Below are 18,825 nucleotides of genomic sequence, written 5' to 3' on the forward strand. Positions count from 1 at the left end.
AGAATTTCTCATATTAAAATATATAGGTCTATTTCTTAGGTCTGTTGGCAGCTTCTAGCAGTATGATCAACTATATTACACTTGCTGCAGCGTGGCGGAGCTCACTTTCTAGGCGGCTGGTTCGAATTCTCTACCCCTCTTTGGTCAGCTTGATCAATTGCTTGAGCCCTAGCTATTTGTTTCTCGGCTGTTAAAGCTCCATTCTGAGCTATAAATGTACAAGCTTGCTCCTTCTTACACTTTTTTCTTCTCAACTGCAGCTCTTAGCTCCTTATTTTCCTTTGCTAAGATAGCAGCACTATGCATGGCCAGCTGGCATTCCTTAATCAGCTAATTAAAGGCTTGATTTGTGGGACTGGATAGCAGCTCTGTATGCTGCTTAATCCTACTGATTTGACATTCCAACTGCCTCACATTCTTAGGAGTTTGAAGAGGAGATGACTGAGATTCATGAGAACTCCCCGGTGGGGGTAGTAGTATGAAGCTGAGTATGGAGATGTGTAAGAACCTCATCCGGATTGTACAGCACTAGACCAGTGAATTCCTTGAATGCCTCCTTCCTTGCTGCAGGATAGAGCCCTAGAAATCCTTCTTATCAATATGATTGATCTCTAATCTCATGCAATCCTCAACAATTTCATCCATATGCTCATTTTAAGGGTTCAAAGCAACTCACATATAGTAGCTGCAGCAGATGAGATGAATGAGCTGACTTATAAAAGTAATATAATAGACTTCACCATGCAGTACTGATCAGATTCAGATGTGCTGTGACTGCCATGTCCATCCATAATCAATAGCCTATATCTGTCAATTGTATGAGTTCTGGTGTGCTTCTCAAAGATCTTCTGAGCAAGATTATACCCAGTTTATCCGTGGTCCAGCCATTTTCACTCTCGTACGATCTTAGGATCTTCACATAAAGTTCTCTCATAGTTGTATTTGCGAGAGGATCTATTCTTTAGTTCCTTATGACATGTAATTAATCTTTGAACCCATTTTTCTCACACAGTAGATTCAACTCGGGTAGAAAGTAGTAGATCCGCCATATTTCGTACGTTTTCAATTCGAGGAGGCTGATCTCTCTCATCCATGGATATTATCTCCACTGGACTAGAGATTCTTCCTCTATGGAGGTCAGGTTTCTATTGGAAAGTTGAGCAATTGAACGTGTTTTGACTCCCTTGATTGGATCGCGTAAGGTCGAGGGTGGAACATCGTGCATTTTGGCAGCAGTCGTAATATCCGAAATTTGACCTGTTTAATAGGCCTCAATGGCTAAGAGAAGCCTTCCTCCCTGATTAATAGATTGATCTTTTGATTTTGTGGGCATATTTAATGATGATGTGAATATGAATGGATTTGGATGGGAGGGTCACGGGAAGGTGATCCGGTGCGTTAGTTAACCTAACATGTAGAGTGCAGCTAACAAAGCAGCCAACGCCTGACAATGAAGAATATGAGTGAAACAATATCAGACAGAAAGCGTAGAGCATTAGATGGGGAAGGTGGCTTCACTTCAGCATCACATGCGTGAAAGCATATGGGATGACGCCTCAATGCGAAGGTCTGGGCAAAATCCGTATGAGCTGACCACGGCGAACGGCACATTTTACTCGCATGATGCACAGTTGCAGTCCATCCTTCATCCGGTGCAAGAACTGCCTGCAACCGTCATGCTGTGTCACCCCTTGCATTCCCTCAATCAACTTCAATACATTCCAAGCTCTGGCTGGAATCCTCGCCAACCCACAGTGCTCTCTGATTGAGGAAACGCAAGTCTCCTTCCTTCTGAGAAGTACTTACTGGTGGATTCTGGATTTCCATCCAAAGCGCTGAAAGTATATACGCCCAGGCAAGCATCAAAACTGCAAGATAATTACCACCTGTGCCATAATCTTGCAAATCACATACTCCAGGCCAGTTTCCAAAGCCAGAATCTTTCTTCAAAGTACACCTTGTTAACCGTTAGACTCCAAGCAGGAGCTGATGATGCAGCAGTCTTGGAGGAAGCTTGCAGATATCTCCCAAGGAGTCCCATTGCGAGCATCGGCTAACAAGGAGCTCAGATAAGGTGCTTCTCCACAGACTTCTCCTGCGGAGAGTAAATGAAGCTGGAGTCTTCCTGCTGCCATGACCGAGATATGCGGGAACTTTGCCTAGAACGCGTCCGAGGACAATGGAATCCGACGGAAGACCAGGCTCTGACGAGGCTTTCGATTCATAAAGTACCAGTCATCAACACTTGCTGCTCGAGGTCATCACTAGGCCGTACGGCATCCTCCATAGATGACAAAGTGCAACGCGATCTTGTCATTTCCAGGACAAGGGAGTGGGCAGGTCACGCCAGATGTAACTCGGGAATCGGTTGAATCAGTTGGGCGTCTGAACTGTTTGTTGGGATGGTTAATTCTCCATTGGTTGGCCCTGGCGGCGTATCTAGCCGCTGCCCCGATCTTCCGCACGCACGTGATCCCTCCTACCGTGTGTTATGTCGTAGCTGGCTTCCCCTCCCAAAGTATTTTCTAGGGATCAGGTGACCCCATGGTGATTGCACTCGGTTCTTTGTCCAGTAATATAGACTTCTGGCGATGGGGCCCTTTTTGCCATGTGAGTCTAGCAATATTGGCAGCTGCTGCATCTACTGGGGGCTCTGTGCTGTGTGTGGGCCGCTAGTCCGTAACTAATAGGGGAGCCTATCTAGTACCCAGAGTAGAATTTGGAATACATCTTGACTTTTTGTCTCTACAGGCAAGATCCAAAGGGGAGAAAACTTGGGAAGAATAGATCTCCTGTCTCGTATGAGCAGAAATAAGAAACTGTTAGCCAATTAACCACTCCGAAGTAAGTGAATGTTATTAGGCTTTCCCGTTACTCGCTCTAGAGTAGATCATGGCTAAAAAACTTAATGCTTAGTTACTCCTGCAGGATGCAGTTGGTGACATGTTTGGATGAGCCGGAATTGAAATTGCCAATCATATCAATCTCCAACGGCGGGTTGCAGGCATTAAAGGCTTCAGTCAAAATTTTGGGCTGGAGTTTGTCTATGTACTCAAGGGCGTCAGCGCAGATTCAGAATTCTAAAGATATGGGGTGACGGGAAGCATACAAGTGGGTAGAAATTCTACGGCTTAATGTTGGTTTGAGCCAGCAACTTTAGCTGGGCAGTTGAAGAGTGAAGGGGGAGAGGGAAATCAAACAGGAAACTAACTATAGCCTCCTTAGAACCATCTGGCAAGGACTGCACCCATACGCGACTTGGTCAGCACAACAAAACAAACTTTTGTTCCTCTTCTTCCTACTCATCTCCCACCCCATCGCTTTCCATCACAGTTTTATTGCCCTCTGGTAAAAACCAATCACCAATAATTTGTCCCTTTTGGAAGTGTTTTCTGATATGATCAAAACGTTCAGGTCAGGCATTCTGACCTTCTTACTACAGTGGGAAAAGTTTGCAGCAAAACCCACTCCAACAACTGACTGTGATCATTTCTCCCAATCTCACTTGCCAGCACAACAATTTTGACATCAGTTTCTCTGCAACCGTGTCCATTGCGGATATGCTTTTCAAACTTGTCTCGCCTGTGGAAGAGCCGGGCACATTCATTCTCATTGAAATTTGTGGCCAGAGCCTTCTCAAGATCATGAGGATGAGAGTTCAGGTCGAGGATCACAGTGCTGCGCGTCAGCTGACACAGCTGCAACTCCGTGCACCTCAGATCTGTGCATAATTTTCTGCCACTCAATATCTGGTAACTTATCAAAGTAGAAGTTAGCCTTCCCAATGCATTACAACAGATGGAGGAAAATATTTTGCCACAACACGCATTAACTGGGCAGGATGGATTAAAAAAGCTGTGCTGTATCTAGTTTGGGTAGTGCGCCAACGCTTCCCCCCCCAATTACCTTGGCCACGGATGGCACCATCTGCCAGTGCCGCGGAACCGCTGTCCCGATTCAGAGAGCGGACATGACTTGGGATCTAACTGAATGGGGTGGTTCTAGTCGCGTGGTCTTGGCAACGAGATCCCGATGCAATAAGATCAGTAGCTTAACTAGTTAAGTTACCCCGCATTATCGTATTGGTGGGATGAAACCATGGAACCAGCGGCTCTATTCCATCTCCAATTGAAGCCATAATTTTTCTTCCTTTTCTTCAAAAACGCAGCATGATGGAATTGCCCACATGATATCAAATGCAGCAAATCATCGACTTAGCAAGAGCAAAATTATGTCTCATGTTAGTTAGTTATATTTTGTTCTTTTAGATTGAGTTTTCCTGGCTGGCACCTGGGCCAGACTCATCATGTGGCGCCCGTCACAAGAACCCTTTTCTTTCTCTGTCTGGATAACTAGGCGCCTAGCCTGGCTGGCTTTTCCTTTTCCGGATAACGGGTGGCTTTTTCTGGTAACTACAGCACATGGACATCTTTTCTCCAACTGTGAGTAGTCAGCAAGCTGCCTGATTGATTCCCAACCTGCCTCACGCCCTGTATTCCTTGCCCCATGGCAGTCACTCTTAGAGGACCGATATCAACCTTGTTGCATTATGTGACTCTAAGCGAGCTAGCTACTACTAATAAATACATAGGTGCACGTGACCTCGGGTAGCCGGGGAATCCTCTAACAGTTACAACTGATCCCGCTTAGTAAGGATGTGAAGAAGTATTGGGACGCGCTGAAAGAGTGAATCTCTCAAGAAGAACAGTGACGTATCTTAAATGATGTTGCTTCAGATTCTTAGGACCTGTGCCACTTAAATGTTAGTGATGCATCATCCCAGTTGATGGACTTTTCTGAATTACTCACCGACAGCGAAACAGTGTACACTAGCTGATGAAAACTCGGCAAGCACACGGTGAAGGCATCATTTGCTTTGCCATGTTGTAACAGGCTGCCATAACTGCTCTCTCTTCAGATCGACCGCAGAATACTATTCAAGTCCACTTCTCACTGAGGTGTCGTATCAGGCCGCTTCTACCCCTCGTCTTGCTGGTCTGGTGATCGCGAACGAGTTCATAATGCACAAAATTCGAACCCCATCAACTGTGATGTCTCCTCGTAAGGTTGAAGAACGCAAGGTTGAATTTGAGGAAAGCGTCTGCAGGCCTAGAACAGCTGCATTGGCTCCAGGCTTGGTGGAAGGGCGAGACTCTTCACATCATGCTGGATCAGAGCATTTGTTCATGCTGCTGATGAACTCACCATCTAAGCTATCGTACTACCGCAAATGCAGCTTGTTCTCTATCCTGTTTGATGTATTTTATTTCCTTTATTTATTTATTTCGTCATTATATGCAGTCAGTGATTATGACAAGTCCCATGACGTGAAGTTAAGTACATACATGAGTTGGTTAAACAGGAGGAATCTAAGTGTTGAAAACACACTCAACACTAACTAGTTACTGTTAACGGCGCAGTCGCTGGTATTAATATGGAATAAGGTTGATCTGCTCCGGCCTCAACCATATTCGGTTGCTCATGTTGATCCGTTCCGATCCCCAACCACCTCTATATATTCGGCTACTTGTTTCATTCCTCATTCTAATCTCCAGTTTAATATTCTCGTCGCAGCTGCCTAGTTAGATAGATGAATTGAAGCTTTTGTCTTATTATCATCCTGACTCTAGTTGAGCCGTGACAGTTCACAACAGAAGAAGCTAAATTACGTAAAACCTTAGTTAACTAACCACAGGGTGCTTGTTAACTAGTTAATTACTTATGAGTGACTAATTCTAGAACTTGCAATACAATGATTTGCAGCCCAGAGGTGATGGCATTTTATAGGTGGATTAGATCCCACAGCTAGTTTATCTGCTGGTATCAAAGAGATAAGTGAAGTGTTATGTGATATGAGTCAATTAACATGTCTGATGCTTAAATGTTACTATATTTCAAGAAGTTGTCTTATGAGATTTAAATTTCTATAATTTTTAATTTCTCATCTTAAGTAAAAATAATCATCTCAGTCATTCAGTTACTGAAGAAATTGATTGTTTTATTGAGTTATACAACTTTTGATAATTTATTTTATTTTTTAAGATCAAAATCAATTATTAATTTTTTTTTTTTGTGAGAAAATCAACTATATTGTAAATAGTCTAGATTTCTAATAGAAATAATATTAATTTTAAAAATAAATTTATTAAATTATCACAGATACATCATATAATAAATTAATAAAATTTCATGATTTTATCATAAATATTAATTATAATAAAAAAATATATATTTTCTGAATTATTTTTTAAATTATATTACTATTGATCTTTTTATTAAAATGAAAAAGTTTTTGATTAATGTGATGTCAAGACTCTCTATACTAGCTTCTTGCTCTTACACTGCTTATCACACTGCTTACTAAAGCACTTAACTGTCTTTACACTGCTTATCAAAGCACTTTAGAATCAGCATTTTCTAGAGAATCAGCATCATCTCAAAATTCAGTATTTGAGATCAGCACAGATTAGCACTTCTCAAAAATCAGTTCTTTAGCATCAGCACTTCCTGGAGAATAGAATCAGCACTTCATGAAGATTCAGATCACTGCATTGTTAATTTCTCATTTCATGAAAGATTAGAGATAAAATCTATTGCTACTCATTTATATATATAAACACTCTGAATTCTCAAAGTTTCTTCAAGTGATTCAGTGATTAGCTACTATTCAATCCTACACATACATTTCATTCATCACTATTCTCCTCTCTTCATAGTGCTCATAGCATCTATATATCTACTCTCTTACAATCTTAGTTATAAAGCTTCTCACACTTCCTTTTGACACGTAGTTCATCTACCTTTATGTCCTCACAATTAATATATTGATTTATGTTATATTATTGAATCAAATAATTTAAATAAAAGTGATTATTTACTTTTATAATTAATGAAATTTATTCATTATACTTTTAAATATTTTATGAGTCTTTTAGTTAAGTTTTGATTAATTTCTACAATATATATTATTAATTTTCTTTTATATCATTTATTTATTAGGTGTTTTGTATTATTGTCAATAATGTTAAAAAAATGTTATAAGTTTATAACTTAATATGTTATTCTATAATAGGATGTTACTTTTGAAGTATAAGTACTAATAATGTATATGAAAGCAGTGAATAAAACGGTGCTGAGACTGGAAGTCAACAGCGTCGCCGCATAGATTGACTGATGAGAAGCTGAATGAGTAACTAGACTTGACCAGATAAGAAAGCAGATGAGTTTATGTCTATGAACAGAAGAGATATCTAGAGATCAAGGATACAAGTGATTATATTGAAAGTTGTATGCGTTTTCCTGTAACTCTGATAGATTGAGAATGAATAACTGACCCTTGAACAGTGGGTCAGAAAACTATCAACATAGAATTTCTACCAGCCTCCTCTTCTTCATGAATAAACTAAGATGCTGCTCTATTCAATTAGAGAGAGTGGAGATGCTCTTCAGTGATGTAATTCTCATATTCTTTCACAGGGATGATCCTCTTTGATCATCTGATATAAAAGGCGGCGTAATATGAATACCTTAAGAGGAGTATCAGCGGCACCATAGATATAATTTCTATGATGTCTTTACAAGCAGTTAAACTTTTTGTAAAAGCTTTTTTACTAAGATCAAATGCACTAACTAGTTAACTTATATAGTTTAATATTATTATTTACTTACACAAAGTAGTTAGAGTATTTTTTAATATTAAAATTATATTTATGATGAATATTCTTATGTATGTCACAGATTTTAATAATATTAAACTTTATTTTTTATTCTTTTTAAGATGTAAAAATTATTATTATATTAATATAGATATTGATAAACTACTTTTAACTTTAAGTTTAAAAGCTATCATATTATTAAAATTGTTTATATCAGAAACACAATATAATATAATTATTTATATATTATTAATGAAAGATTTTTTATTTTTATAATATTATACTTTTTAAAATAAATTACTTAATAATTAAATTATAGTTATTTTTATCTAATATTTTAAATACAAAGTTTAGATAAGATATATTTTTTGAAAAAAACTAAAATAATGTTTTAAATAAAATTTTATATATAATTAAAAAGTCATTTTAACTATATTCATTAACTTTATAATTAAATTATAAATAAACTTATAAAAGTATAAATTTAAATTATAAAAATGTACATTCCATATAATTTATTAATTCTTTTATAAAAGTTTTATTTTTTGAAAAATAGTTTATGTAACAGCGTAGAACAGGCTCCGTCCAGATTACTTGACAGCGTAAGGCCATTGAGCTGAAAAGGGTAATTGCAACTGTCTAGCAACAGCTAGCAACAGCATAGCAATCACCTCACAATTACCTCATAAACAAATACTCTATAAACACGGGAACCGCCTACCAACTGCGCTAAGAAAAGAAGTATAAACAGAGCCTTCCCTGAACCTGTCTTTTTGAAATCATCTTAGTATTTCATTGAAATAACTTACCTAGTTGGCAATTGAACATCTGTTTCACTTGCATCTAAATTGAAGCTGTGACAGTTTACTTGTTAATTATTATATGATTTTATAATTAATAAATATTAAAATTTAATATTAAGTTTTAACTTATAATTTATATATATATTTCTATCACTAGTACTAATAGAAAATAATTTATTAAAGTTAATATACTATGATAGTTTAAAATACTTATAAAAACAATAATAAATTCTAAATAACAAATTTCATAAATTATATTTTGTCTGTATTGAATTCTAATTTTATAAATATATTAAATCAAGAATTATATAAAAGAATTGAAGTCAATGATTAATTCTTATATAAGTAATTGATTTTTTTATTTATTAAGAATAATATATTTTAGTTATTGTTTTAAAAATTAATTTTTTTTATTTTATTTTCACAAGTGATAATTGTTTCTCTATTTATTTATAATAAAAATAATTTTTTTTAATATTATATAATTTTTTAAATTTTGAATAATATAACTGTTTTTCTAATTTGATATTTTAGAATAATTATCTAAAATTAAATTAAAGATTTAATATATATATTGAGTATTTTTTTCATAGTGAAAATATATTTTTCTTATATTTTTTTTATAAATAAAATTATTCAAATGACTTTTATTCAAAATTTATTTAAAATATAAAATTTCAATACACAGAGCTGAATAATAAATAATTATAATTATCGCTATTATAATTTTTGAAAGAAAAATTTTTTCACACAGAGATGAAAAAGGCATGATACTTTCTATATGATTTTAATGACAACTAGCTCAATGTAAATGGCATGAAGTGATTATTTAATGAACAACCAGACCTGATTGGGGTGTTAAACACATGGAAAGAAATGATTTACTTGAGCAGGAGAAGAGCGATGTGGAATAGCTGGGAAATGAGCCTAGTTCTGACAGGACCAATTTAGAGGTAGATAGGTATCATGGCTCAATCTTAGAGTCAAGATAAACAAGACGAAAGCTTAAATTCATCTATCTAACTAGGCAGCTGCCAATACTAAACTGTGGTGGTTGGGGATCGGAGCGGATCAACCCAACATTAATCCATATACAAGCGGCTGCACCGTAGCAGTAGATATGGCTCCCATTCACAGGTAAATGTTCGAGAGAAGAGAGTGTTGCAAATAATTTCTTGATGTTTAATTTCATTAAACTGCCTTGTGCAAAATATATCCACCAGCACAATTAATTTATCTGCTGTATAGACAATATATGTTTCAATTTTCTTCATCTGTGAGAATTGGCTGAGACGCAGGAACCTAGAGCAGTCTGACTCTGATAAATCGTATGTACATGTACCCGTATGGACAAGAGGTATTCGGGAGGGATCCCTGGGTACAAACCGCCCATGGGTATCTTGTATTCCCCTGAGTCTTAAAGGGGGCAAGCGGCCTCCCGTATATCATTCACCGCTTATTTATTATGGTGTAAATTCTGGCCCACGGACATGAGGTGTGTTTGTAATGGTTTACTGTGCTTCTATCACCAGGTCCACGTTCGCTGTGTCAACAGAAGGGCCCAAATCTCTTCTATTCTAACATTTCGAAGGAGGGGTATTTGGTGTTATTCGATTTCATTTGGTGTGGTTTCGCTTTTTGTGGTTTTTCCCTCTGGGATCTATTGGGAGTTTCCATTCCTGTAGAATTTGGAGTGTAAAAGAAATCCCTCCTTGTTCCTTGTCATTCGTGGTGCTCTGCACAGTTGGCCTCATTATCATCGACCTGCTCTTTTTTCAAATTTAGCAATCTAAAATCTTATTGATTTTAAATCCTAAGAATGTTTTTCTCTATTTTATTATTTTATTATTTTAATTTTTATTCCCCCTCCCCCTCCCCCCCTCTCTTCTGACGACATGAATCACCTGATTCCCAGACTATATCCTGAATTAGTAATTGTAGCTCAAAGTGTTAGAGGATTCACCGGCTACCCTAGGTCACGTGCACCTATGTATTTATTAGCAGTAGCTTAGCTCGCTTAGAGTCCCACAATGCAACAAGGTTGATATCGGTCCTCTAAGACAAAGAATCTCAATAAGAATACCACATGGTCAGATATCTCTCCTCTTGAAAGCTTGTTCTTCGGGTAAATGAAATCTCTCTGTCACTCTAGCCCATATTTGCTGCCTTGTCACTCTATACAAGCAATCTCAATGTCATACGTCGGTTTCGGTGAACCCCACCCGCTTGGGACCTCACATCTCCTGCATCCTTGTATAACGTAAGCCCAAAAGTGTCCTGTAGTAACTACCCACTGAGTGTAAAAAGCCTCCGACTTCAGACAGAATTATCAGATGCTTCAACTCGTCTAAGATGGTTGATGAAGCTGCAAAATTCCTACTTTGTACCTGAGACACTGACCGGCCGTTAAGCACTTAGGCGGAAGTGAGCAACAATTTGCTTCGCTTTCGAATGCGTCTTTCTTCTTGTTTGAGGAAGAAGGAACTTCAGGGGAAAACTTTCAAAGTGCGTAAAGATGACATCAAATTATCATCCTCAGATCTAACTGTTTGTGCTTAGTAAACGTTTACAATAAGACAAGATGTAGGAGTTGAGGTATTCTTTTGAAGCATTAGAAAGGAAAGGCACAGCTTCTAGTGAAAACCAGTTTTGCTGAGGACCTTTAAAACCCTAACGGGGAAAGAGAGGGATAAATAGAAAAGAATATCCCGAGCGTTGGGTAGCAGTTCCCCAGCTAACCTTGGTATTTCAAAACTATTTGATCCAGAAACTTTAGCTCATGAGGACCGCAATGATAGGTAACTGGATTTACAAGTGGAGTGCGTGCAACTCATGCGATCTTCTTGGTAAAAGCTTAAGAGTAGCAACATGCCTTTCCATGGTTTGTCCCGAGTTGTGAAGGTTTGAAATAAAGTTATGATTAAGCTTTGGCGCTAGCTAGCCGGACTGGAGGCGGTAGGGCTTAGCGTTTCACTGGTCAACTTAAAAAAGGTTAATCTTGGTTAATCAACGTTTGCTGGGATGTAAAGAGCAACCTGTTGAACATAAAGGAGTGATTCAAGTCTTAGGAACGGGTTAGAAATACCAGGATATAAAATTTTGATGAGAGAATTTATGAATAAAAACCACATGTGACAATGACTATTTTACATTTATATCACAGCTAAACATTCACAGGTTATTAAAAACTGCACATTCCAATAACTGCCCAATGGATCCATTAGAATTTAAAAAAATAAAAATAATAAAAAAATAAACTATTTCTCATCTTCTCTTTGCAGATTCCTCCTCCGCCATTTACTCGATCTCTTTCTCATCCTGGAGAACTGGGATTTCAGTCCTCTCAGCCAAAGCCAAGCTGGTTAGTTCGAGTTACCCTCCTTTTGCACCTGTTAGTCTCTCATTCACCCTGACTTTCCTCATTCATACTTCAGAATATTTTAGATTAATAGACTTACTGTCCAACTCCAGCATCGGTATGGGAAAAACAATCTTCCACAGTTAATCCAGTCTAAGCGATGGTCCTATTGATGCATAGCGATGAACGGAAAGCTTTTATATTAACCTTTCTATTTTATTTCTTGGTAAATGAAAGGGGAAGGATTAAATTGGTGAACTTACATATACCTTATTCAAACAATCCTGTTGCTTCTGGCAATCTCTGTTATCAAAACACTATATATCTCTTGTTAGTTTCACTGACTTGATGACTGCTTTGAAACAGAGTGAGCCAGGTTCGTTTGTTACTACGTACATCGAAGCCTACAGCACAGTCGTTCCATTTTCTTGGCCACCCGTTCGCAGCTGCAGGACTCATATCCTGTATAGCGGCAGAAAGGCAAAGGGGTGAGAGAAAGAATAGAAGTACAAGGAAGCCCTTCATGCTGAGATTTTCTGGTCCGTCGTCAAATTGAAAGTGCTGAGTATTGTGAGTAGTTATATGTTCTCAATAGATATAATATGTAGCAACGTCCTTTTGTAACAGAAGGTACGGCTGCAGCACAAGTCCTGAAGTTCGGAGCGTCGACTGAAGGAGAGAGGTGAAAAAAGAAAAAAGGAAAAGAAAAGAATTCATCCCTTTTATTTTTTATCGATAAACGAGGCGAGGCAAAAAGTAGCATCCTCTCACCTCATCCATTGGGTTTGACAACCATAGTGGCAATTAGGAGCCAATTTGGGGGGTTATATCCCTTGGAAGGAAAAGCCAATCTTTCGTTTAGTTTCAGGTTAGCAAACACTATAGGCATTCCATATTTTCCTTCAGAAGAACTGTACGTCTGACTGTTGCAACCACAGAAATGGGGAGGATACGCTTCCATGTATTGGGGAGAGCGAATACGAGTTCAGCATTGGTTGAGGGCATATCAAACAGCCAAAATGACGAAGGCGAAAGGAGAAATGAAGCCATGCGATGGTGTTTTAACTTCTGCGGAGAAGGGGAAGCAGGGACTTATTCCATGCTTCTCTGAAGTCTACATACAGATCTTAACTACGGGGTCAAAACTCTAAAAGGTTAAATCCATGGGCGACGGGTGCCACAATCGTTGACAACACCTTAAATTTAACGCTCGAAGGACCCATGTGACGTTGTAATCCACAACAACCAATGAGCTATTTTAGCTCTAAAGACGCTAAACTACAAATAGAGTAAATCCCTCGCGCAACAACCAACCATCTCCACATATCATCGTACGGAGGTCGGTTTCAAAAGTTTCGTTCAAGCACTAAAAACGCCACAACTGCCGCTAGGATTTTATACTGTAATCGTGCCGCTGCGCAACCCACACCTCGTGTGGGTGCACCACACCAAAATGATAAAAACACCAAAATGATAAAAATCTTGCAATTTCATCATCTTCATCATCTTCATCAATTAATAACTCACCACAATGTCAAATAAGGATAAAAATATCAAAGATCATATTCAAAAAGCTGTCACTTACCATCAAAAAAACTCAAATTCCAAAATACTGCCTCTGTCACAAGAATTTGAGGTTCCTTATCAACATCTCTGAGCATGTATCAATGGAAGGAATTGTGATGCCAAGGCTCTCTATACTAGCTTTTTGTCCTCACACTGCTTACCATACTGCTTATCAAAGCACTTTAGGATCAGATCCTCTAAGTCCTCACACTGCTTACCACACTCACTTACTAAAGCACTTATCTTCATACTGCTTATCAAAGCACTTTAGAATCAGCATCTTCTAGAGAATCAGCATCATCTCAAAATTCAGCATTCAGAATCAGCACAGATCAGCACTTTTCAAAAATCAGTCCTTTAGCATCAGTACTTTCTGAAGAATAGAATCAGCACTTCATGGAGATTCAAATCACTGCATTGTTAATTTCTCATTTTATGAAAGATTAAAGATAAAATCTATTGTTACTTATTTATGTATATAAACACTTTGAATTTTCAAAGTTCTTTCAATAGATTCAGTGATTAGCTACTATTCAATTCTACATATACATTTCATTCATCACTATTCTTTTTCCTCTATAGTGCTTGCAGTATCTATATATCTACTCTCTTACAATCTTAGTTATAGAGCTTCTCATGCTTTCTTTTAACACTTAGTTCATTCATCTTAGTGTCCTTACAGAAATTCAAATACTGTAAAGATTCCAGTTAACAAAAGATTAAATGAGAGTTAGAAGAACATAATTAAACAATGAATTAAATTGCTTGATGAAAAGAATTATCTTTCTATAGCTGAACATATTAAAGATTTCATAAATTCAATGCTTAGATATTAGCATTTAGATCCTACTACCTCCTCTTCAAAAGTTAGCAAAATGTGAACTTATAGATTCATTGAACACCTATTTGAGTATAAGAGAATAAAACAGAAGTTAATAAATTCAAAAAGAATGACAGTTGAAGATATTGAATATATCAATACATGATTTGAATGTCTTCAGATTCTATTTAAATAATATCAATTTCACATATATGACATATATAACTTCAATAAAATTGAATTTCAAGAAGGATAAGAATGTGAAAAATAAGTTATAACTGCTTTTAAAGAAGCTAATTTCATTATTTATTCATTCTTTTTAAAAGATTTGATTATAATCATTGAATGTGTATTCATGAATAATTATATTATTTTATTATTAATAATCTTATCCTTCAAAACATATTTGAAAAATTAATATATATAAACAGATTTACTCAGTCATTATAAATTACTATATTAGATACTGAATTTATAAATGATGAGATTAAATTTGAATAACTTAAACATTTCAATACTACTACAGAAAAGAGATAAAAGAGAAGTCATCAATTACTCTTAATGAATAATCATGAATCTCATATTATTAAGGAGTTCATACAATACATAGATCTTCATAAGATAATTCTATATGAATTTTTATCACATATCACTTATTTACTACAATCTTTGAATAGTTTATCATTTCAGCAATATAAATATTATTATTCAAAAGCAGTTAACTACACTGCATATCATGATCTTGTTAAGTATAAAAAACAGCAGTTTCTATAAGACCTTTTAGCTATGTAAAAGCAGACCTTTAAATCTGATACAATAGCTGCAGAATGAGCTCAATATAATATATATTCATAGAATTTTAACTGAGTTCTTGATGCTCTTAAGCAGTAAATCTTATTACCTCTTCTACTGCAGATTTATAAAGATGAGAATGATTCAGATCATATATCTATCTCTTCTTCTCAGCTATTCTCATTAAAGACAATTTAAAAGTTAAAATATCATATTAATATTGTAGAAAATACTATATAAAGTATTAAAGATACTCTCAAATTGAAATCACTCATATTGATATATTATTTGACCAAGATATTCAAAGAAAGTCTAATCTATATAAAACTTAATAAGTAATAGATTATTAAATTATAGAACTTTCTCAATATCAGTAAATACTATAAAGTTAAAACAATCTGTCATCAGATTCAAGTAGAGAAAGTTTTTATTATTAAAGATGTCAATAAAAAAATCAAATAGTGTAAAAATAATAAAGCTGAAAAAGTACAGAATAAAAAGTGATGAAAACTTGAAGTTAATCTTATTAAAATTGATAATAACTCACTTATATCACTGATAAAAGAGGAATTAAATTGATTTAAAAATGATATATATACTGAGAATGATATAGATAAACTTTTTATTATAGATTAGTTACTGATTATTGAAATAGAATGCAATAATGAGAATGTGATTCAAGATTTTTATTATTTTAATGTTTTTATCATTTTAGTGTAATGTATCCACATGAGGTATAGGTTGCACAGCGGTATGATTAATTTATATATAATATTCCATCTATTATTTTCTTTAGTTTCTTGCTAATCTATCTTATAACTTAATTCTGTCTATAAATTTATCAATAATTTGCCTATCTACTTACCTGCTTATCTTCTTATCTATCTACTTACTAGATTTATCTCTATTTATATTCATTACCACTTTCAAGCTGTATAATCTTCTAGATATGAACAGGAATTCTCTCAATTCATGTCTAAATATTTGACTGTGGTAGCTCTTTCCATGCCTGCTCTCATGTGTTAATTGCCTTTTTTCAAGTCTTTAGAGCCCTCTTCTGAGTTATTTTTCACTTTATCCATAGCTATGCAGCTTCAATTGCATTCAAATCAGATGAGTTTATATATTAGAGTAGCTGTTGAACATCTTGAGCTTTATAGATATGTTGTTAAATGTAATGACTATGAGTAGATGCTATATCCTCTTATACAAAAGTGTTTGAATGAGATTTTGCATACTTTTTTACAAAAAGTAATAGCTTTGATATAAAGATTTTTTATTGATATCAATACTAATCAATTTCTTTACTCATACTGTAAGAAAGCTTGCCATTTTTTACATTTCATCTCTATATTAGTTTAGTACTTAGTAATTAATGAAGACTGAATCTTGCTATATCAGTATTCAACTACCACTGCTCCTTCATAATTAACTTTATTTTTATATTCATTGCTGTAATATTTCTTTCTGACTCTTTTTTTTAATGATAGTTTCAGGGCCCCAACAATAATATAGATCTTTTTTATTGTATGAAAAGCACTTTTAAAATATGAATTCAGAGAATCCCTTTTATCACTCATGAATACAGCTTTGATTAAATCATTCTTACAGTGTACATCAAATTCAATATACTATTCAGCACTAAAGAAGAACAACAAATGTCTCATCTGACTATATTATATTTTTTCAGTCCTCTAAAGTTCAATATACATGTTCAAAATACCACTGAAGCTATTCCTATCTCATTTTCTTTGTAAGACCTGGTTTCTATATCAGCTTGATCTTGTAAAAACCTGTTTTTTTCAGGATACACCATATTGTACTTGGAGATATTTTCATTCCCTCTTGACTGAGTTCACCAGCAATATTAACACAAGATCACTCTCTTCTATATCAATCTCAGCATACCTTCATAAGGACTTGCTCATGAATAGGGGCCTGCTTCTCAAATCACTCTGAGAACAGTGCATTTTTTACTCATTCATCATGAAAAATAAAATAGAGAAGCTCTGGATTGAAACTGCGTTCTTGAGCAGTTTTATATATATAATTGATTGTTTGAACAAGGAGATTAGTGATATTACTAATCTCTTTTGTGGTTTTATCATCAAAAGGAGATTTAAGTGCAACAACTAGAGCGTGAGTTGATATATCAGTATTAGGAGCCATATTTAATAGAGAGAAAAGTTTAACCCATTTCTTAATATGGGATCCCCCTCTATTTAAAATGAGGGGTAGTTTTATACTCATATGAGTGTTTGCCGTATTTCAGCTAGTTATTTAGTGGTGTAAATAGTGTCTTGGCTGAATGAAACTTTTGAAACTGACCTCTGTACATTTCTTCATTCTCATACAAAAATTTGTTAACTACTCTCATTATATTAAGTCAAAATGCCACGCAGAGCCTGTAATTTAAGTCAATTAAAAAGATATCTTTGTGTACTCATAAATTGTAAAATCCAACCCTTAGCAACAAGGTTTTCAGACATTGATTCTAGAAGCTATATAATGAAAAGATCACTCTATTCTCTGTTTCTGAAATTCTTTGAAGCAGAAGTATCACTGTTGTGAACACTGATTTGAGCTTTAAACAGATCTGTATATAGGAGTTCAGTGGATAGAGAATTAGATTCAATTTTAGAAGGTATAATTCAGTGTAAGATAGAGTTTTTTTAAAGAAATCTGTCAGCCTTCAAAGATTGTTAGATATTAATATTTAGCAATGACTGACTTCAAAGATTTCAATTTGGAAGGTTTATCAAGAATTACATATAATATAAAGAAGTTATTACGCGTATGAAAGGTTGAGCTTCTTAAATCCGCCTAGATCTTGCAGAGAGAATGAGACCGTGCCCGACGGCTGCTGGTCACTGGTATAAGCACCTGGTTAGAGAGCAGAAGATGAAGAATATAGAAGAAAATTTTTCAATACTATTGAAAATATTTTTAACTGTGATGTAATTATTCTCTTTGGAAATTAATTTCAAATCTAGAATTTCTTATATATACTCTCTCTAAATAAAGAAAGAAAAGATACAATAACTGCTTATATATGTAGTACTATGGATAAATTACAGAAACTACCTATGTACCTTATTGAAATAGTTATAATACTAACTAGTCAACGCCACCCCTCAGTGAGTAAAAAATATCATGGAGATTCCCTGTTATTCATAAAAGTATGACCTGATCATGGTTTTACGCGTACTTCTTAGGGGTTATCCTGGTAAAATATCTTCTTTAAATCTGTGTTGTAAATTATAACTAACTCTGGTAGATGTATAATCCCTCCATCCATGACAAACAACATGCCAGCCAAAAAAAATTCACCAGCATAAGGCTAAGGAAAGGTGATGAGATGGTAAGCTACTCTGTGGAACAGAGATCTCCAACAATAAAATATTGAATGAATGAATTTGTGAATTGGATTTACCAACCAGTTTGACAGGGGAAAATCATCTTGCACCTTATTCATTCACACCTCGTATCATGCATGTCCCTTTCTCCCCATTGTGCATCTAAATGGCAGTGGCAGTGAAGCCACCATGGGCTGAGGAGTCCTTAGATACTCATGCACCGAGTTGGATTGTTTTACTTTTGATTTAACTAACTTAATTAATTTTCCAAAGAGGAACAAATAGACGCATGTACGACAGAAAATCAAACAAGGCGGGACCTCGCCAGATAGAGAACAGGAAATCATATCCCGAACCATAATCATCGTCCGATAGCCTTGAATATGTGACCAGAGACATCGAACACTGCGGGCTCGAACCCCCAGTTGTATGCCTGCTATTGGTACCAAGCCATATGTCATTCATGTCCAATCCC

General features: G+C 35.5%; 4 protein-coding genes across 4 annotated transcripts; 2 read left to right on the forward strand and 2 right to left on the reverse strand.

Annotated features, from left to right (window-relative positions):
* Positions 1–1,968: 1,968 nt before the first annotated feature.
* On the reverse strand, positions 1,969–2,287 carry PAAG_08041 (hypothetical protein; the record flags this gene model as incomplete). The annotated part of the gene is made up of 2 exons (XM_015846404.1): positions 1,969–2,159; positions 2,233–2,287. 2 exons carry the CDS (start codon positions 2,285–2,287, stop codon positions 1,969–1,971), a joined length of 246 nt encoding a protein of 81 aa, XP_015700839.1.
* Positions 2,288–2,929: 642 nt separating this feature from the next.
* PAAG_12490 (hypothetical protein) lies at positions 2,930–3,731 on the forward strand (the record flags this gene model as incomplete). The annotated part of the gene is made up of 3 exons (XM_015847970.1): positions 2,930–3,093; positions 3,226–3,348; positions 3,443–3,731. The coding sequence occupies 3 exons, from the start codon at positions 2,930–2,932 to the stop codon at positions 3,729–3,731; spliced, it is 576 nt and encodes a 191-aa protein (XP_015702402.1).
* A 1,290-nt stretch (positions 3,732–5,021) lies between these two features.
* Positions 5,022–5,331, forward strand: PAAG_08042 (hypothetical protein; the record flags this gene model as incomplete). The annotated part of the gene is made up of 2 exons (XM_015846405.1): positions 5,022–5,258; positions 5,302–5,331. 2 exons carry the CDS (start codon positions 5,022–5,024, stop codon positions 5,329–5,331), a joined length of 267 nt encoding a protein of 88 aa, XP_015700840.1.
* A 7,257-nt stretch (positions 5,332–12,588) lies between these two features.
* Positions 12,589–12,866, reverse strand: PAAG_12491 (hypothetical protein; the record flags this gene model as incomplete). The annotated part of the gene is made up of 2 exons (XM_015847971.1): positions 12,589–12,648; positions 12,741–12,866. 2 exons carry the CDS (start codon positions 12,864–12,866, stop codon positions 12,589–12,591), a joined length of 186 nt encoding a protein of 61 aa, XP_015702403.1.
* Positions 12,867–18,825: the final 5,959 nt, after the last annotated feature.

The sequence above is a fragment of the Paracoccidioides lutzii genome (assembly GCF_000150705.2).
Source record: "Paracoccidioides lutzii Pb01 unplaced genomic scaffold supercont2.29, whole genome shotgun sequence".
In the NCBI taxonomy this organism is placed as follows: domain Eukaryota; kingdom Fungi; phylum Ascomycota; class Eurotiomycetes; order Onygenales; family Ajellomycetaceae; genus Paracoccidioides; species Paracoccidioides lutzii.